Source organism: Rhinolophus hipposideros (assembly GCF_964194185.1).
Source record: "Rhinolophus hipposideros genome assembly, chromosome: 16".
NCBI lineage: Eukaryota > Metazoa > Chordata > Mammalia > Chiroptera > Rhinolophidae > Rhinolophus > Rhinolophus hipposideros.
In genome coordinates this window covers 52,316,171-52,338,711 of record NC_138062.1, presented here as the reverse complement: position 1 = coordinate 52,338,711, position 22,541 = coordinate 52,316,171, and the positions used below count along the sequence as shown (strand labels likewise).

General features: G+C 35.7%; 1 protein-coding gene across 1 annotated transcript in view; it reads right to left on the bottom strand.

The window, feature by feature from the left end:
• Positions 1–7,742: 7,742 nt before the first annotated feature.
• NAF1 (nuclear assembly factor 1 ribonucleoprotein) overlaps positions 7,743–22,541 on the bottom strand; it is a 51,953-nt gene continuing 37,154 nt past the window's right edge. The window contains exons 5-8 of the mRNA XM_081077419.1: positions 18,114–18,274; positions 15,066–15,117; positions 11,589–11,691; positions 7,743–8,886 (exon numbers count right to left, since the gene is read on the bottom strand). Of these exons, the coding sequence (XP_080933545.1) occupies positions 8,414–8,886; positions 11,589–11,691; positions 15,066–15,117; positions 18,114–18,274 (789 nt within the window). The 3' untranslated portion in view covers positions 7,743–8,413. The remainder of the gene's footprint in view (positions 8,887–11,588; positions 11,692–15,065; positions 15,118–18,113; positions 18,275–22,541) is intronic.

The following is a 22,541-nucleotide window of genomic DNA, read 5'->3' as shown; positions in this document are numbered from 1 at the left end:
AAGGTAAGCTCTTTTTGATGACCAATACAAAGAACCCAAAAATCCCTGTAGTAGGCGTTATCATTCTTAATAAAGAATAACAGCCATATTTCGATATCTAAAGTCTAAATTTTTAAGCAAATTTTATTATCTTGAGAAAAAAAGATTACTAATTTTGATGTTCCAAAATCTTCCAATTTCCACATTAGCATTGATGGGGTACTCTGAAAACCAGTTCCAAAAAAAAAAAATAATAAATCCATTTTCTGTTGATCTCTCTGACCCATTTCTGGGGCACAACTGACGTGGAAACGTGTGCCAAAATTGATTGAAACCTTATAGCAATTAAGGACTAATTTCTTAGAGTAGGAATGATGAAGTTGATACCCTGAGAAATACCGTCAAGTTATTAAGTAAATAGAATTATCACCCATGTTTGTGGCATTCAATTCAACTGAAATCAGCACATAAAGACCACTATATTCTAGAAATACAAAGAATCCCATAGGTTATGAATCACTATGAAGCATCTCAAAACACGTTTTCAATTACTGTCTCTTAAATATCTTTTGTGTGCTAGCAGTAAGAGCAGATGTGATCCAACAGTGCTGGTCCTCAAGAAGATTACAGTCTAACAGGGAAAATCCATACAATCAGTTACAGTAAAACATCATGAGTATTACGACAATGTAAGTAGAGCACTCTGTGAGAACTAATATTCTTAGATTTCATTTTTGCATTCACAGAAATAAAACTTTTGAAATGAGTATTTTGTAAGGGGTAACGCTGCTTCCCCATCCTGAAAGGTGGGTGCCCATCCAGTTCAGATGGCTACATGTAAAAGTATCTAGACGTAGTCTTTGACTACAAATTTATGAAAACTAGAAAAGTATTAACTAGCATGATTTAATCCATTTTATAAGAGCAATCTACTTTGCCTTTCTGTAACAAAAATAAACAATGCTACTGTAAGAGATAGTTATATACCATTTTCCACATCTTCCACCCTAAGGAAATGCAGTGATGTTTAAGCTGATTATGCCTAAAAAAAAGAGTCTCATTCTGGCCTCGTCTCTATTTCTCCTCCCAGAAACTTCCCTGGATCGTTTTGTGTTCCATTTGAGTCCTTCCCTTTTCTGATGTTCTTGTATGTGGGCATTTTTAGTATTTAGAGAATGTCCTTAGACTTTGTGAACTTACTCAAATTTGACCTTTCACCACAATATGCCTGGAATGAGCTCTGTAAGGCAGAGACAAACACCTGCAGTTGTTAAGCTGATGACAGTGTCCTGTTCTTCTAGTTTAAGAATGAATTCCTGTTTATAGTCTAAATTATACAGAAATTCCCCATTGGGCAGAAATATACACATTAGATATTTTTCCAGATGTGTAAAGACCATGAAATATTTCCTCTATTACTGGCTAAAATCATTTGGAAGTTTTTCCTGTATAGCCATTTGAAACCCAACATTCTTTAGGATAATGTTTCTCTAAATTGAAGTCCACAGATATATTCTTACAGGTATAAGAATGGTGTAAAATGGTGTAATGTAAATGTAAATGGTGTAAAATGTAAATGTACATGGTGTAAAATGTAAATGGTGTAAAAGTCCACAGGTATAAAAATGGTGTAAGACGTGGAAAAGAATTCTCATAGAATTAAATTTAGTTTCTTAACTCAATGTTTCCCAAACTGTTATCTGAGAATAAGTTTCCGGGTGTCCATAACAAAAAAAATTTTAAAGGATTAGTGTATTACCAAATTTGAGAAACAGTTACTGTTATACCAGCTCCGGAAGAAGAAAACCTTGAGAAACTCTCTATCCAACACATCTCTTTCCCTTTCTTCAAATATTACTTTTTTAAAAAGAGGAAAGCCATGGATCCCATCTTCTAAAAAAATGTACGTATCACAGGTTTCTAATGGGTTCTACAACAGCAGGGACCAAAAAAAACCACGTTAAGAACCACAGAATCTACACTACAGAACAGCGGTTTCCTAACCTAATACAACATATTTGAATAATTCTTCCAGGTCCCCGGGGTCTTCTAACAAATTGTCTTCTTAGCAAGACTAGAGATATCTCTCAGAGATGCACACTACCATGAATTTCTGCCAGCTATCATCTATGACAGTAGTTTCCCAAATTTGTTCTTGAGAGTAATGGTATAGTGAGATGTCCTAGGAAAAAAAAATAAACATGGGAATATAGTCTATAGTCCTTGATAGAAGATTGAACCATATGAAATTGCCATTTGGTAGGAAATTTCATATGGTTCAAACTAACAATATTTGAATGTATCAATAAAGTTAATGCCTACAGTTATTTCCTTCTGCCCTTAATCATTTCTCTGCCTATAATCTTGCTAAACAGAATTCATTTGAACTCACACTGTTACCAATAAATATACTAGCAATTATACTTCGTCAAAAACCAAACTAATGTTAAAGAAAATTAATCATTTGCTTTGAATCATTCAGCCAGCTGCTAAGATAGCTTGAGTAACTAAGCCTGGCAGTCTTAAATCGTATCTAAGATGACAGCTGCGTGATATGTAGTCCAACAGACATTTGCAAGAGTGGTGGGATAGAAGAGAGAGAAGGTTTTCCCAGCACTAGTAAGTCATGGAAGCACACAATGAAAGCCTTAAACAGCTGTAAGAACAGGTTTTGCACAAGGCAGTAGTACTGATACTGAGAACCTTTTATTAGTTCATCTCTACCATCCAATATAGGCCACCATTGTCTATGTATCACATTTTAATAGGAATGCCATGCTAACAGATTTTCCTCCTTTGTATTTGTTGTATGTTATTATTTGGGTCACATCTCTTGTTAGAAACAATGTTCAGCCCATCTAACCTCAATATGAATAAAAAGCTCTTACCACATAAGGTCACTTTGTTCTGTTTGGGGTTTGGTGTAATGCAACCAACTTCAAAATAAGCCAATGTAATATTTATGCCCATTTCATGAACCTTATAAGTAGAAATGAAAGGCACTAACCAACTAAAATGTGCAAAACAATCAGGCTTTTTGTACTAGTCTTCAAATAGCTACATGTATATGTACACATTATAAATGCATATATGTGTGTGTGTATGTGTGTGTATATATATATAACATATAAAAATGTACATATACTTTCTTATTGAATGTGCAGAAAATTTTCATATTTTTTTCACTAGCTGTTTTCATTATTTTACCATTTGATACACAAATTTGTACCTCGTTTCCAAGACACTAAGTAATTGCACATGTCTAATCCATCAATGATAACAATTTAGGTACAGAGTATACAGAGTCAAAAATGAGATGTAATTTCATTGCTGCTAGCAGGTCAAAACAAGTACTTTGGTCTGATAGATGGTATTAAGAAGATATTTCTCAACTTTAATTTCAAGCACACTATAATAATTGTTTCCTTGGTTTCTGAAACATAATCACTACATAAAGCTAGAATCAGACCAGGTCACAGAACAAGTAAAGAAAGGCTTTTAGAATTATTGGCAATTTGTCTGCAGAAAAGGAAACAAATGTGTGGAATTTTTATTTTCACCCTAAATGCATTATATCATAATTAATGTAGAATGCATTAAATCATCGTGTACCTGCCACATTAGTTGACAATGAATTCTCATAAATATTTTTAAAATTTTTCTAGCTTGTATTCTACTAAAAGTAGCTATGTTTAAGTTATACCTCAAAGTGTACTCATATTACCGTTTGTATCAAATATGCAATGTTAGAACAAAGATTTCATGGAATGCATATTTTGTGAACACACAAATTCACTCTATATGTTAATTTAGTTTTCTTTTTTAAAAAGAATCTAGTATTTAACAACATACTAATTTATTTTCTCTAGCAATTATAGGAGTACACCACTCTTTCAAAAAAATTCCACATATCCTGAGCATGTGAAGACACGGTCCTAAGTAAAATATTTTCTCAAGCCTACCTCAAACCAACTGGGAAAGGGCGACAAGTAGACACGTGAGGGTTTCTCTTCCTCTGCTTAAATTCCCCGACTTGTGTCTTCCGAAGACAACAAGAGATTGCCTTTTTCTGAAACAGAAAAGAACTCAATAATGGGATGCCATGTAAAAGAACTAGTAGAAAGCATTGAAACCAGTTAATCATATTGTCTTAAAAATATTTATGTAAATTTATAAAACTGAAGGCAAACAGCAACATTATTGTTGAAATATACATAAATGACACATTATGTCTGAGATTCTATCTCCCCCCAAATCATTATGATTGTTATCTTAAGAAACCTTGTCCTTAAAAAATACACTTAAAGGGGGCAGCCAGTTGGGTCAGTTGATTAGAGTGCGGGCTCTTGGCAACAGGATTGCTGGTTCGATTCCCACGTGGGCTGGTGGGCTGCGTCCTCCACAACTAGATTGAAGACAACAAGCTGCCACTGAGTTCCCCCAAAGGGGCAGCCAGATAGCTCAGTTGGTTGGAACGTGAGCTCTTGACAACAGGGTTGCCAGTTTGATTCTCACATAGGATGGTGGGCTGTGCCCCCTGCAACTAAGATTGAAAACGGCAACTGGACTTAGAGCTGGGTTTCGCCCTCAACTAGATTGAAGGACAGTGACTTGACATGGAGCTGATGGGCCCTGAAGGAACACACTGTTCCCCAATATTCCCCAATAAAATTTTTTTTTTAAATTTAAAAAATGCACTAAAGTTTTTAGCACCTGAAGATTTAAAATACTCTCATTAGTTTAAAATTATGCTAGACCAGAACTTAGTCTACTCATTTCTTATCCATCAAACGTCCTGAATTTTTTAAATGTCCTTAGTGTTCACCAAGGCAAACAACAAAAAAAAGGGCCATAAAAGGAAAAGTAGTACAGTAGAGGTGGGGAGTAACAAATCAGAATGTGTGTGGGAAGAGAAAGCATTCTATACTCCTCTTTGCCCCCAGATAAGGAGATCTCTACATAATGGCCCTGTGCCATCTCCTGTGTGTCCAGTTAGTCTTGATAATTAATAATGAAGCTACTCAGGGGATGGATACATTTTGGTATCTACCTTTGTGGTTTAACTAACATGCCTTTTAAGGAAAGTTCTTTGGTCAATTTTGAAATTGCACGTTCTATTCCAGGTTTCCACTAGACAGTCTTAATCCAGTTCTTTCAATATCTATTTCTAACAAGTGGACAAGTCATCCAGATATCATGGATCTCAGTATCTTTTCTGTAAAAGAAAGGAAGAGGAGACAGTGTTACCTCAATAAAATGCATATACGAGGTCTGACAATTAAGTTCGTGAACTCGTTTTCAACAAAATTGCCAACTTTTTTTGATATCAGAAGGATTATTCATTATGCAATTATACCAACTGTTAGAGCGCAGTACTCATAGCACCCAGGTCACCGGTTCAATTCCCATATGGGCCAGTGAGCTGTGCCCCCACTCCCCCACAACTAGATTGAAAACAACCACTTGACTTGGAGCTGATGGGTCCTGGAAAAACACACTATTCCGCAATAGAAAATGTGTTAAAAAAAAAAAAAAAGAAATTATACTAACTGGACAAACAGTCAACAAAGCTGACTATTTGGAAGTGCTGAAAAGGCTATGTGAAATAGTGGTTAACTTTTCACCAATTCATGGCTCTTGCATCACGACAGTGCACCAGCTCACACAGCACTGTCTGTGAGGGAGTTTTTAGCCAGTAAACAAATAACTATATTGGAACACCCTCGCTACTCACCTGATCTGGCCCCCAATGACTTCTTTCTTTACCCAAAGATAAAGGAAATATTGAAAGGAAGACATTTTGATGACATTCAGGACATCAAGGGTAACATGAGGGCAAGTCTGATTCCTGCCAGAAAAAGATTCATTCCGGAAAAAGAGTTCCAAAACTGCTTTGAAGGGTGGACTAGGCATTGGCATCGGTGCATAGCTTCCCAAGGGGAGTATTTCGAAGGTGGCCGCAGTGATATTCAACAGTGAGGTATGGAACACTTTTTCTAGGGTGAGTTCGCAAACTCAATTGTCTGACTTCGTAGTAGCTTAGGTGATAATTTTAATTTTACGCATTTACAACTGCAGATGTGCAAAGGCATTCTCCACATTCAATCACGTGTCAATCTATTTTATCGTAGGAAAAGGCTAAAATAAAGAAGTCTCTATCTGAGGTGAGAAACTTGTTGTGTAAAACACTGTTTATCTTTATATCAGCTAGCAGTTTAAAGATGTAGAGCTACAGAATTTTAAAAGCACTGAGATTAAGGTAGGGATGGTGAAAATTGTATTTCTCTTCCAAACGAAAGCGACAACAGGTCCTCCTTTTAAACTCCAAAGACAGATGGAGTTGACGAAATACAGCTCTGAGGACCCAACGAGATGCTACAGATACAGTTTAAGCAGCCAGGTTTTCTTTCTCGTCTTCCCAGTCAAGCCCACCTGGTCACCACTACTCCAAACAGTACTCCCTGCAGTTCCAGGATAAATGGCCAAGAAGTTAGTCATATACCTACCCTGCAATCTATCTATACAAAGAATAAATCACCCGGGGTCAGGGGTTACCTGTTAATAATAGTTTCGTAGGTAGGTCTCAGCTCAGATCTACCGGATTTGAATCTAAAATAAAGTCCAAGAATGTGCATTTTTAATAAGCTATCCAAAACTTAGGTGATAATTATAGGTGATTTCCAGGAACCCTGAAGTTTCAAAAACCCTGAAGTAAGTATGAGGAGCAAGGTAAATTGAATCAAAGTGTTTAAGGTAGCTACTTAACTGAGAGCAGATATCAAATGGTAGCACTCAGCTCTGTGTTTCTTCAGATATTATGTACTATCAGGTACTAATGCTTGACAAGTTACAGGGATTCAAAGATTTTTTAAATGCCATGGTGATTATAACTTTTTGATTTATAATACTATTAATAAATGATAACACCTTACTCTTTCCATTCTTGTAGAAAACTTTTTTTTAGTCCTTCTAGATATAATCTCATTTAACTCTGATGATATTCTATCAACCAGAAAAGGACGGTGCCATATATGAAGGTAACTCCTAAAGAGAAGCTGCAAAAAGATTTCAAAAAAGAATAATAAAAGTACAACACATGCTAAAGTCAGCGTATACCAAAACAAGAGGTTCTCAATATGTGCCCAGGAACCCTGCAGATTCCTCAGTCCGTGGGGAGGTGATGAGGGGCCTGGGTGCAACCAGAGCCCAAGGGCTTGTGGTGAGTGGTCCCCAGAATACCCTGATGTGCATACAAGCATTATTTTCTAAGAGTGTCAAGGAACGAAAGATTGGGAAGCACCAATTTAGCAAAAAGTGCTGATCAGACACTAAAGGAAAAAACAGGCTTAACTCCTTGCCATCTTACTGAGTGACCTTAGTTAAGTCACTTAACTCTTTGGAACCCTTAGTTAAGCTCTTCCTTATTTATTAAATGAGGACTAGTTGATGCTACTTTTAAGGACTTCCCTATTTCTAAAATTTCGTAATTTCCCTTACATTTGTATCATGATGTAAAATAATACTGGTCATTTAACAACTCCGAATTCAGTCGGTCCCTCATTAAATAGTTATCAAGCACCTAATCTGTGTCAGGCATGTGAGAATCTGGGAGACACATAGTCTCCTAGTGTGGGGTCAAATACATGTTATTGTGAATAAATAACATTTTATTGTGAATAATCGTGTGTCCCTTTAAGTGATTAAACACTGAATAATGACCAAATAATGGAAATCTATATATATATAATGAAAAGCTTCTCTATGCATAATGAATAAATATTAACTTTAATTATAGTCATAGTTTCTACCAATATGTAAAGCTTTCCATTCCTTCTCTGTATCCTTTACTTGTTCTAAAAAAATAAAAAAAAAAAAAAACAAAAAAATTCACACCATTTAAATTTACTGGTAAGTTGCATTTACAATCAAAATCAACTTCCAAAGTATGTTTATAAAAATAGTTTATTTTAAAGATTCTCCATAGAACTCTAACACCTCATTTTCAGATATACTAAAAAGATAATCAGTACGTTCAGTATATTTTGATCCATGATAAAAGTTGTTCCAGATCTATTAATAAATCTAAATATATTGTTTAATTGGACAGGGATGGGAAAAAACATGGATTGAAAGTTTTAACTAAATATTGCATAATTAGATTTTCCCTCTGTAAATTTAAACTGATACAATTTCATAAAGGTTACAATGGATGCAATTTCACATGGATACAATTGCATAAAGGTTACTAATATATATCAACTTACAACAAAAGGAAGAACTTAGTATTTTACAATGTTTTAAAAATCTAACTCCATAATCGTTTTCTTTAAAAAAAGAAAAAAAAAACCTTCCCATATTTAAAAAAGAAAACAAGAAACAAATTTTCTCATATAACATAAAAAGTCCACATTGCTCTGGAAATGCATACATTCACCTAATAGTACGATCCAAAATGAGAATTACTATCTCCAGAAGAGGGGGGCGGAGGCAAGGGAGGTGGGGGCGGAGGTGGTGGTATGGAGTAGGGAATGGGAAGGAATGGGGGAGGTGCCATGTTAGGCACAGCCCAACCCATGTTTACAGAGGCAGGTGGTGGAGGTGGTGGTGGTGGTGGAGGTGGGAGTGGAGGAGGGAGTGAAAAATGATGCACGTCAAACACTGGAGGAGGAAAGGGATACCGTGGCATCATGAGACTCTCTTGTGTCCGAGGTAGAAATCCTGGAGTCTCCAGAGATGCCGTGTGCTCTGGGTTATAAAACTGTGGAGGCGGGGGCCTCCCATGGGCGGGTCGGGGATGTCTACCCCGGGAAAATCCTCGTGTAGATTCTCTGTTGCGATACCCTTTTGAATGCTCTGAAGCACAGCTATGAGCATTCCAATTCTGATGTACTTCTGCAAAATCTTCACCTTTGAGTGGGGTAAAATAAAGCATAAAAACAAAATTAAAAATCTTAATACATCCAAAATACTGTTTCAAATTTCAATAATGCCTTTTCTTTAACTTCCAGTATATCGTATGGTAGTTAAAAGCGTAAGGCTTAAAATGATCAATTTTAAAGAATCCAAAAGGCCAAAGTATCAGGAAAGGAAAGCCCAGCACGACAGAAACCTTTTAGACAATAACCCCTCGACGCCAGCTGAACACCACAGAGAAACCTGGACACCGCCCCCACCAACACTCGCAAAGGCTGAATGAGGGTCTAGACTTCCACCCCTGACAGGTGCTGATGCGATGTCTCCATCCTCAGACCAGGCTGGTGTCAGAGCAGGCCGAACAGGGAGATAGTCACCGGCCTCCCCACAGTGACTGGAGACCCCGTGGGGAAGCTGGCCTTCCACCCCCTGACCTGCCGCCTGCATTGGGTGGAGTCAGAGAAGACCTAGCAGAGGCAGGACGATCACTGGTGCCCAGTGGTATGAGGCCACCCCCTACTGGAGTCAGGGGAGCAGTAAGGAGGCATCTGACCCTCCCAGGCACAAGAGGAGGCCTAGACTTGCCCAGCAATAACAGGGCACCTCTGGCCTCAGGTGTAACAGAGGCTGAGAAGAAAACCTGGACTTCTATCTTTACCTGGTAGTAACAGTAATAAGGGGACACCCTCCTTCTTTTCCTGCCAGAGAAGTTTTAAAAACAAAACTGCTAAAACATAAGATTTAAATAAGATTTTGGGTCTCATCACATACCCATTATTTCTAGGTTTCAAATGAAAATCACTCGTCATACCAAGAAGATTTCAAACTTAGTGAAAACTCAAAATGAATTGAGGTCAATAGCAAGATGTCAAAGACCTCAGAACTACCTGAGAAATATTTTAAAAGTCATCATAAAAATGCTTCAATTATGGACACGCTAGAACAAATAAAAATTGAAAGCCTAAGGCAAAAAAGAAATACAAAGAAGAAACAAATAGAAATTTTTAACTGCAAATTCAATAATATAGTAAAGATGTCAATTCTCTCCAAACCAATATACAGGTTTAATGCAATTCCTATAAAAATCCCAGCAAGACGTTTTGTCAATATAGAGAAGATTATTCCAAAATTCATATAGAAAGGCAAAGGACTAGAATAGCTAAAATAATTTTGCAAACTTTCAGAAAAAAATACAAGAGAAAATCTTTGAGATGTAATGTATAGGTAAGAAATCCGCACACTTCATACAAGGAAAACTAATAAAGTGGGCTTTATCAAAATTAAGAATTTTTGTTCTGCAAATGACCATTTTAAGAGGATGAAAACACAGGCTTAAGACTGGAAGACATTATGTACAATAACTCTCATAATTCAAGTTAAAAAAACAGAAGTACAATTAGCTAACATTGGGCAAAATACATGCACAAATAAATATATCAGTGAAGAGGATATGCAAATTGCAAATGAACACATGGAAAGATGTTCAATATCATTAGCCATTAGGAAAATACAAGTTAAAACCACAGTTAGATATCACTACACACTATGAGAATGGCTAAAATAAAAAAGTGACAGCACTAGATACTGGTGAGAATGCAGAGAAACTGAGTCAGTCATATATCGGTGATGGGAATGTAAAGTGGTACAGCCACACTGAAAAACAGTATGGCAGTGTCTTGACAAACTAAACATACAAACATCACATAGTCCAACGACTGCACTCTTGGACACTTATCCCAGAGAAATGAAGTTGTGTTCTCACAAAAACCTGTACACAAATGAGTAAAACAACTTTATGCCCATAACCAAAAACTGTTAACAACCCAGAAGACCCTCAATGCATGAATGGTTAAACAATCTGTGGTATATCCATGTAATAGAATACCACTCTGGAACAAAAAGAAACAAACTTGACACATACAACAATCAGGATGTATCTCCATGCTCAGTGACAAGTGCCAATCAATCCCTAATGGTAACATACTGTATGACTCCATTTATAGGAGTATTCACAATTTTGACAAAAAAATACCACAAAAATGCAGAATAGATTACTGGTTGCCAGGAGTTAAGGAGGAGGAGGTAGGGAGGAAAGTGTGAGTGACTATAAAAAGGCAACATCAGGGATCTTTTTCTGTGATGGAACTGTTCTTATACCTTCACTGCATCAACGTCAATACACTGGTTATGGTATTTTACTGCATAGTTCTGCAAGATATTACTATCGTAGGAAACAGCGTAATGGGCATACAAGAGATATTATTTCTTACAATTGCATGTGAATATATAAAAGCTTAGTTTTTTTAAAAGTACAAATAAAACATAAAAAGGTACAATAAAAGGGAACGCATGTTAAAAAATAAAATACCTTGATTTAGCTATTTAGCCATATAATTTAATTCTAAACAGGGAAGTAAGTAAATTTCCTAAGAAAAAGTGCTCACGAGCACAAATGACTATACCGAGGCTTAGTTTGCTTTTACCCCTGGAAGCTTTTTTTACGTCCTTAAGCTTGAAAAACTACCTATGGATTATCCTTGTTACTCTCTCCCACCACATCTCATGCTGTGGAAGATGCTAGGTAGATGACAGGAGGCAAAAAGAAATCCCAGAAGTTTCCTTCAGTTTTATTACTGATGAACTTAAGTAAATGTAAGTGAAGATAAAAAATTACTATATATATTACGTTCACTCACCTGATTCATTAAATTCAGATTTGAATTTTTTCCGGCCTGGAATCTGAGACTTCTTTTTCTGTTTGGCTTCTTTTTCCTTTTCATCATCACTGAAATCTAAGGCCTGAAAGAGAAAAATATATAGATTTATGTCATGTGAATTTACCAATTCAACGGTGCATACTTGGACATGAGAAGAACACGCCTATTATTTAACACTGACCCTGAAAGATACTTTTACACTTAATATTTTCCAGTAATACTTGAATTAATTACATATGGCAGAAAAATAAACTGTTTTTTGATAAATGCCTAAAGACTGTTAATTGACAAAGAGTCAGAAGAGTACTCAAGGCTTTTCATTTATTTATTTATTTACTTACTTACTTTTAATTCCTAGAAAGTTACAGATAGATAACTTTAAAATGCTAATCTTTAACAACCTTCAGATATGGCTATTCCCTAGCTAGAAGTCTGACTTCCTGCTTAGAGTCAAGATTCATCACAGTGCCCCCTGCCAAAAATGCTAAAGGAAGGATCAGTCAGGAATGTGCAAGTAACCAAGTATCAGATCTAATATAAACATAGAAGAGAATGTTTCATCTTTCACTCATGCAAAAACTGCAGGTACTCATTATATGCAGGCAGTGTTCTAAACACTTTCCAGGTATTAATTATTTATTAATATGTCATATATAGTAAGGGCTGAATAATAAGGCACAATTAGGGTAGAGAAAAATCACTGGCGATGCTATCTAGATAGCACTGCAGGGAAAGGTTTTGACAAGCAGATACATGCATGACCCAACTTATAAGAGGAAATCATTTTAAATTGCAAGAGGGAAATTCAGAGGTAACTAAATTTGCGATTCACTGTTACAGCCCATCAAAAAAACAAGACTTACAAGCTATATAATGACTTCTATGATTCCTTAGAAATCAGGCATATTATTATTTTATTAATATCAGAAAATAGATATGTTTCATAAAAAACATATGAAAGCAGGCTAACTGTGTATGCATGTGTGCACATTTTAAAGGAAGAAATAAAATGTATATGAAAGTCTCTGTGTGGGATTTTCAGTATGGTGTTGCTTGGATACATTCTAGATCAAATAAATGGTCCATGAAAAACGAGGCCATTCACCTCAGGATCTATAACCAAACTCAAAAACACCAACTAATTTTAGTACCTTCAAAATACATGATTTTTTTATTACTGATCTTAATGTGCTAAGATTTTTAAAATCTTGTTGAATCTGGTGTCTACCGACAGTGGAAAGTATTGAGATTAGACGGAAAACATTCCTGTCTCTGAAACTGTTCATTCAAATGAGAAAAATAGGTAAACAGACCAATGACAAGTGCTGTGCTTTACTGTTATGGGAATATGGGGCTGAAGAGGGGAAAAAAAGGGCACGGAAGCCTTCTTGGTACAAGTGACCCAAGATAAATCTCTAATGATGAATCAGCAGTGAAAAGAAGGGAAAGGAAATTTCCAAGGATTGGGAACATGTGCAGAGGCACAGTATATTCAAGAAATGAAAATGGTTCTGCAAGGCAAAGTGAAAGCTTCTTATATAGAAAAATCAGAGACAATGAAATTAGAGAATAAAGAACCTTACTGTGCCATTTTAAATAATTGGGCATCATCTAAAGAGCAGGGAGGTTAAAGGATTTTAATTGGCAATAGTTTATTTTAGAGAGAATGTCATAGCAATATTTTGCAATCACCTGTTAAAATAGGAAAAAAAATCGCATTTTCCTTATATAAAAATTAATTTAAACTGGCATTCATTAAACACACTTAGTCAACTATAAATTAAGTACTCATATATTAGAAATTATTATGAGTATGATACATTCCCTATAAGTAATTTTTAGTTCCTTTATGCAAGTCCAACATTTCCCACTTTCACAGCATTGTTTTTCAAATAAGTTTAAACCCACAAATCCCCAATTCTAATCTATGATTAACACTAGGCGATAATTCTAAACTACAAAGTGTCATCAAAATCAAATGAACTTTAGACTTTCAGAGTTTTCCATACTGTAGAAATAAAGGACAGATAACTACTTAGAAAAAAACAAACTACATGAAGTATGCTCAGATTTAATTTTATAATTAGCCTAATCAAACCAATTTTATAAACAATTAGAATTACCATAATTAGCAACTTCAATGCTTAGGTCTGAAACAACAGAATATTTGCCTTTCACCAGAAATGTCTTTCAAAACCTTTGTGAAGTCTCGAATACTTTAAAAGCATGTAATTTCAGTAATAAAATATCCTATACATAACTAAGAACATAAAGTGAAGCTTCAAGGCTTTAATGCAGGGGTGTCCAAACTGCGGCCGCGGGCCGCAGATCTATTGTTAATTGGCCCGCAGCAAATTCCAAAAATATATTTAGTTTACTTAAATAAACCAGGTGAGGCAATACGTACTTCACCTCGAGTGAGTGGCCGGCTGTTTGTGTATTTTACTGCATATGGACCTTGGTGAAAACCATTGAAAAAAGTTTGGGCACCCCTACTTTAATGGAAACCACATGACTACATGCCATAAACTAGAAAATACACTCCGATGGTGATCTGGATACTAAACCAAGACCACTCACTGGTTAAGTGACCCCCTAAGTGAGCATGAGTTACCTAATTCTTACCTCAGCAAAATTAGAAATTATCAGAGACTATGAATCTTCAACATTGCTTGAGAACTAAAATGAACAAAGTTACATCTACAAATAACAAGAATTTATAGTACTGGGAAACTTCCTAAGAACTACTGAACACATATTAAAACTCTCATAATAATTACATGTTTTCTTTCATATTGTATAAATTCATTTTCAAGACATGTATACACTCATTGCTGCAATGTTTACATTTATAAACTTAAACGAAAGAAAACATGCTCAAACATCTCCATGGAAAATTAAATCAAATGATTCTACACACTATTCCTGACTCTATTCCATCTCTCTAGAAAGACTCTGAGACGTAAAACTAGTCCTGCTGACATGGATTCAAAACAGAAAATCAAGAACTCTCCTTTGAAGACAGTGACTATATTGTAAAAGATGGACAGGTAGGTAGATTCTAATGGTTTTGCACCTCCAAAAGTAAGGCCACTTATTAAAAGCACCATTAATAAATGTCTTCATGTATCACATGGTAAATTACTAAATTGAATAACATTTTTAAAAATATTGACAATTCTGCCTTTATCAGGTGTCAAAATTGATTAAAAAATAGGAAATTATAAGTAAAATGATAAGGTGATAATTATTAAAACGTGGCTGAAAATATTTTAAATAATCAATCAAAAATTCTTACTGAAAGTAGGTATAGAAGAGTCATCTAGGAGAGGGGGAGCACATGATCTCACATGTGTAAGCAGCAGGAGAGACCTCCTCACCATCAAAAATGATGAATTTGTAAGATTAAGTCCTGCCTTACTTTCTAAAATATTGTGTAAAAAGACTTATATTTACATCCATTGGTGGTTCCTGGTCATTCTTCCATGATGCATCCGATCCCCTATCCCTAGGAAGAGAAAATAAAAAGTCAAAGTACTTGTTAGATTCTGGTAAGCACTTATAACTTAATAGCATGGAAAATCATAAAATCAAAGACATGCGCTCAGCTCTTAATTTTGCAATATATATGAAAATAACAGCAAAAAGAGGACCATTTATATGTCCTTTACCTTGTTTCAGAAGATGTGGGAAACTCCTAAGAAAAACCTACCAGTTGGACACACACAGACATTAGGACTGGGGTATCAGAATGAGAAGGCCAGGCTGTGGTGTGCAGAGGGAGGTGGTCCTGCAGACCATAAGCATCTCCAAATGCTACAACTTGGGCACTTTCATGACACCTTACTTAGTTCAGAAAACTCACTTCACTAAATGCTTATTCTACACCCACTATAGGTCAGACACTGGTCCAGGACAGTGCTAAGGACACAAAAACGAATTATGAGGCATTCCCTTGTCTAAGATTTTACAGGCTTAAAACTGTAGAGATAACAACACGGAATGCTTTTCCTCAATTTACCTGAGGAATATCAATGAGACTCCATCAATAAATAGTGACTCTCAAAGCAGAGAGGGTAAAATAAAGGTTATCAAGTTTCGCAAGTGGGAGGAGTTTTTAAGATTCTGAAGGACAGTATAATCACAAGCATTAATTACATTTAGTAGAAAGTTTCATAGTCTGACCAACAAAAGTATATATATGTATATGTAAATATATATATCAATCATTAGTATGATAATAATTTCTGTTAGCTCAGTTTAATCTTATTTTTTAATCGTTTAGATTCCATAGTTTGGCAATATGTTGTCATTCAATTACAAAGTATTAGCAGTAGATGTCTTCACCGCTTTATACTAGATCTCAAAAATAAATGAGATTCTCAGGAATTCATTAAAGTCATTAATCCATTAATCTCCAGTCTATAAAAATCAATTTACAGATGTCAGAGGGCTGGCACAATGTCAAAGTCACTAAGTTTGCTCTGAAATTCTGATTCAGGACTTTGACAGATGAGGCATTGGCAATGACTTTTCCACCACTTAAAGTTTTACTTGCTAATTATCATCTTACTCCTATACATTTAACATAGCTCCAGTGCTCCTTTTGTGCATATATGCCATGTGTGGTACCCTTAACCTGGAGTTTAAAGACATAAATGGGAAAAGTGCCCCACCCAGTGCACTTACCACTGAAAAAATCAAAATCTACTGAAGAAAAGATCAAGCCACATTTCAAAGAGCACTTTTAACACAGAGAGTCAGTTCATGGGAAGCTCAGTGTAAAATAACCTTACTAGAGGTGGGAAAGCTGGAGAGGAGCTGAACTTCTCTACCTCAAAGGCCAAGTACTGCAGTGAGTTCCCAAGACAGACAACAAAATGCAGTCTAGACTAGAACTGGCTTTGTCGGGCGGGGCCTCTGCAGGGTACGAGTAATTTCCCGATTCTTTAGTTTTTTGTTACTTTTTTCCAGGATAAAAGTCTTGTTCATGCGAATCAAGAAAAAAGACTGCCCGTATCGTTTAAAAATCTATTTAATAAACATCTTCAGAAAATCTTTTTCAGTTTATCTGTTTTAAGTTAAAATATTTTATTTGTCAAAAGCAAAACGTATAGCATATCCACAGCAACATTCTAATATTCTAAGCGGAATGAAATGCTAATTTAGGCATGATTTTAAAACACACTAAAATCTTTATGACTTTACTGTCTATTTAATTTACTTTTCTTGTCAGGGGTCATTTAGAAAACTTAACCTTATACAGCCTGAAGAATAACTTAGGCATAGTGTTCCTTCAGGTAATTATGTGGATTCTTAAACGTGAATTTAATCAATTATCGGGAACAAAAATTTCATATCTGAAATAATAAGTAAAATTCAGAGACTTGCTTTAATATGGAAGTGAAACAGAGACCTTCTGCCGTGCAGTTGGGACGAGTACTTTTGACATAGCACCAACACTGGCTTTTGAGAAACAGGCAACTTCAAGTTTTGACATAGCACTCACTGACTGAAGTTCTCTTTGTATTTCCTACAAAGACCACGTCCCTAATGCTTTACCGATATTTCAAGTTTCCAATTAAAGGAGAACTAGGCCTCAGAGAGACATGCAAGTCAAACTGAGTGCAAAGTCTTCTTGGATTTAACATCTCTCTTCCCTCCCCATCTCTTGTGGACTTTTCTTCCACTCCTAATTTGACGATATTTTTAGTGGCTCATATTCATTACATCTTTCTAAAGTATTAAACTAAGTTTTATAGAAAGAGCAATTCCACATGAACTATATTCCACTGGTTTATATAAAATTAAATTGTATAATTATAATATGTTTGATATAAACAGCTCTACAGCTAAACACTTGGCAGCACAATTAAAACACGGAAATGCAAAGTTAACCAGTGGGAGCATAAGTATGCAGCAATATTACTACCCACATGACACAGGCATTTTATAGCATAGTTACAGACAAAACTGAGAGCGCTGGTTTATTAAAGTCAACCCTGTTTATCATCACTTGATACAGAACTTGTCACGGACACATTTTAGTTGTCTCTTCTCTAAGTTTATAATTTACAAGGAACCTGAAATCGACTCATTTTTTTCTTGCGAATTACAAAGTTTTATTAATAGTTAGGCCAGTGAATGTAATCCAAAGAAAATATTTAAAATGGAAAAGAAGTCTTTTAAATGGTAACACTAATACTGAAGTAGCATGTATATTAAAGAATGCATACAATGACAAACAATGAGTTAGAATTCATAAAGTTTATATGGCTCAAATGTATTCCTACTAGTTGATGAAGTCATTTTGGGCAAAAGACATAAATGATCTCTACCTGTAAAATCTGATAACAAATTTTAGCTTTCAGAGATGTTATTAGGAAGATAAATGAACTCTTTGGAAGACAGATACCATTTAACTGTAAGACACTACTATCACTGATAATTATTACTAAAAAATAAACATTAGATAAGCAAACAACATGTCAATCAAGTACTTACTGTTTAAGTTTTTCTGTGAATATATATTGGGTGAAGTCTTTCATTGACGGAGCAAAATACATAGTGTCCTTTATTTTAATACCTTTACTCTCAATGTGTTCTGAAGAATTAAACCGTAACACATAAAACGGATGTGCAACAGGTCCAAATATCTCAAATATCTATAAAATAGAAGAAACATAAAAAGCCTCCTTTAACATGTAAATAATGACTCAAAAAGTTAGTAATATTCAAAATAGAAAATAATGATTTTGGTAATTTTTGTCAGTGTCAGAGAAATAAAAATTGCATTCATATTTAAGCCATCTTTGTATACTCATAAAGCTTTCATATTTTGATTATAAATGCATTCGCTTTTTCCAGATTTCTTTTTAAGAATTTAAAATGAGTGTAGAAAGCTTACCCCTTGCTAAATTCAAATCATTTTGGTGGTACCAACTAGATACAAATTATGAATTTTTTTCTTATTGCTCATTTGAGTTGTATGGTGTAAGAAAAGAATTACAATTGAAAACTTCTGAGAAATAAAATTCTGTCTGGCATTTGGAATCTTATAATACAAAACTTAAAAGCAAACTTCTGCTTTAATGGGTATTCAATCATTTCTGCTGTTTCCATACAGAGATTAACATTTTTAAAAAGTTAAATCACAACTTTTTCTAACTCAAAAAGTCACAAAATTGCTTTGAACTTGAAGTCACTTATTTCTCAAAAAACAAAGATGCTATAATACAGCCTTTAACTTTTATGTAAAAAAAATACTTTTGACTCACAAATTATTTCTGAAAATGCTTTATGAACGATGAAAGACTCATTTTCAAACCTCTCAAAATAAATACCTGAGTTTTTAAAAATAATGTTTCTAATAATGAATGTATGTATATTATAGGCACTAGGCCATGACTAATGTCACTGTAGATTGCTCCAGTCTTTTTTCTATTAATAAATTGTTCAAGATTATATTGTAGTTTTGCATACTGCTCCCTTTTAAAACCTAAAATTGCACTAAGTTTTTCAATGTTATGAATATTCTTTGTAACTATAATTTCAGGGGCTATATAACATTCCTTTATAGATCTAGCACAATTTGTTCACTTGTCTTATATTATAGAACATTTAGGAAGCTTCCAATTTGTTCAATATAATTAATGGTACCATGATGAGCACCTTTATATCTGTGTAAATTTCTATGCTTTAGGTTTCCTGAAAACTGATTTGTCAGGGAATTCCATTACTGGAGCCAAGAGTATGATGAGTATTAAAACTCTTGATGTAAATTACTAAATAACTTTCCAAATAATTTGGACCATTTTAAACCAACTACATTGAAAGTGCCTGATTTATTACATCTTCAGTTCTTGAGATTTTCATAGTAAATGCTCTCATTTTATGCTTTTTAGTCTACCACTCAAGATTTTATTAATTTTCAATATGGCATAAAACAGCTCATCCATCAGGATACCAACACTGTGAAGATGCAATTACTCTAAAAACAACTAGCAATACTGAAAACACTTAGATTGCCAATGAAATAACACTAATAGCATCAAAAATTTAAGCTTTTTTTTTTTTTAAAGCTAACAAACAATTGGAAGGAAACAGAAATTTGCTTTGAAAACATTTAGAAAAATATTCTTCCAACCAGGATTGCAAAGGATACGAAGACTATATTGGAGCACATCTTTTACTGACCCACATTATACAGATTAAAGTAATATGTCATCTTACTTGTCACTTTCTTAAAGAGTCTTAAAAACAATTTCCTTTTTTTTTTTTTTTAATTCCCTTGATGAAGATAGAAAAATCTGATTCTTTAAGTTCCGACAGGGATAAAAAAATATCTTTAAAAAATTTCCTATGACTCCACTAGGGCAAAGTACAATAATCACTGTGACCTGGCACATAAAGCTGTTTCCCAAGGATTTATTTCCTGGGTGGCATGACTGCATTTCCTAACTGTGAGAAATGATTTCACTACAGAAATATCTTAACACTGTCAGGCTTATGCAGAGACCAGTTTGAACTAAAATATAAGTGACATTCAACATTCTTAGATAAAACCAAAGTAGACTTAGTTACCTATTCTTTTTTTTTTTTTTTAAACCACTGGTCACATCTTGTGACTCACTTGAACTCCACCCCGCCCAGCTAATGCTGCATCCCCGAGGGCACTCTCAACACCATGTCAACCAGCCAGACACATGCTCCTAAGGAGCCTCTTTCCTAAGGAGCCTCTTTCAACAGGTGGGCCTTACGAGCAAGCTGGCAGGTGGCAACAGGCATAGGGGGCCCTGAGCTTTTTGCTCAGCGACCTCAGGCCTAATACTGGTGGTAGCCAACCCCAGTTCACAGCAAAGCCACTCCCACACCCCTCCAGGTCCAGCATGGACAGCAGTCAACTGCATACAGCTTTGAAGCACCTACCAGGTAGCCACCGGCCGGTAAAAGGCAGGGCTCAAATTGCCCAAGAGATTCCAGAAACAACTCACTCGGAGGCCAGCTTCAGACCACAACCAGAGCACTACCTGGTTAGACCCACAAGTGGCACATCCAAATGGCGTTCTCCACAGGCACAAGCCCACGGGGGTGAATTCTCCGTAGAGGGATCAGTCCTTAACACAGCAGTTCATACACTGTGGGCAATGCCGATCCTCATAGCTACTCAGCCTAGGAGCCAATCCCACCCACTAACAAGCCAAAAGCAATCAAAGCTCAACCACACCAGGAGAACGCACACAATACACGGGACACCTCTGGGAAGCACGCACAGGAGATTAGGGAGACTGCTACAAAGGACACATACTACATATGCCACCCAGCAAAGACTGCGAGGCATAGGTGATCCACCTAATACATAGAAGCAAACACAAGGTGGCAGCCAGAAGGAGGAAACAAAGACACGTGTCCCAAATGAAAGAACAGAAGAAACCACCAGAAATGGAACTAAATGAAACGGAAGCAGCCAGCCTACCAGAGACAGAGCTTAAAATATTGATGATATGAATGTTTAAGGAACTCAGTGAGAATTTCAACGGAAGGATAGCAAGCATAAAGGATATAGAAACCTTGAACAACAACCAGTAGGAAATAAAGAATACAATAACTGAAATGAAGAACACACTACAGGGAATCATCAGCAGATGAGATGAAGCAGAGGATCAAATAAGAGATTTAGAAGACAAGGGAGCAGAATTCACCCAACCGGAACAACAACAACAAAAGAATAAAAAACAATGAAAATAGTTTAAGAGACCTGTGGGACAACATCAAGCGAAACAACATTCACATCATAGGAATACCAGAAGGAGAAAAGAAGGAGCAAGGGATCAAAAACATATTTGAAGAAATAATGACCCCAAACTTCCCTAACCTGGTGAAGGAAAATGATACACAAGTCCAGGAAGTGCAGAGTCCCAAACGAGATGACCTCAAACAGGCCAAACCAAGACACATCATAGTCAAAATGGCAAAGATTAAAGATAAAGAGATAATCCTAAAAGCAGCAGGATAAAGACAGCGAGTTACTTACAAGGGAGCTCTTAGTTGCCTATTAAGATCTGAAGTGTTTATGAGCCACAGCTACAATAAAATCATTATAAAGTTATAAGTAAATCAATGCCACATACGGCAGGCAACAGGAAGCTACATTATGGAATCAGTAGATGGCATACACCAATACTGAGGTATTTAGATTAGCAGACATTTGGTCCTGTCCAAAACGTCCATGGAGACATTTGGTCCATTGTTAATATAAATCCCACCCTTTTGCAAGATTCCAACCCTGACCCACCTACCTAACCCTATCTACCATTACCAGCTAGGTTACCAAGAGTTATTATTGGCAATACAGCCATAACAATTATTGGACCAATAATACTAGATGTATTTTTTATGTGTTAATCCTGTAAACCCAAAGTAGAAATAAATGTAATGGGCTCTTTAAACCTAGGCACAATTTCTAAGTGTGAACATTTTGGATAGGAATAAATATCAGGGACCTTTTAGCACGGACCAAACAAATGTCCTGCTAGAGATATTTATGATCCTACCCAAAATAGTCACAGGAAAACTTGACTGAGTTCACTTAAGCAATTTAGCTAGAGTTATACAAAAGAATAATTCAACAATATTTTATACAACTATCAGCTTCAAAGTATAGATTTTCAACTGGCTAATACCTGAAAGCTAAATTGTGAAGAGCAACTTTAGACAAAGCAGGGCACAGGCCAGCACATTTCATCTCACATTTGCATTAAACCTCCACTCCCTACTCAGTCTTTCCAACTAACTCTGGGGATTTTGCCACTTCCACACTACCAGCCTAAAAGATAAAAGGAAAGGAAGGAATAGGCTGCAAGGATGTTGTGAAAAACAGAACTTAAGACAGTAATGTCTGAGATGTTTACCTTATGGTAGGCAAGTGACCTT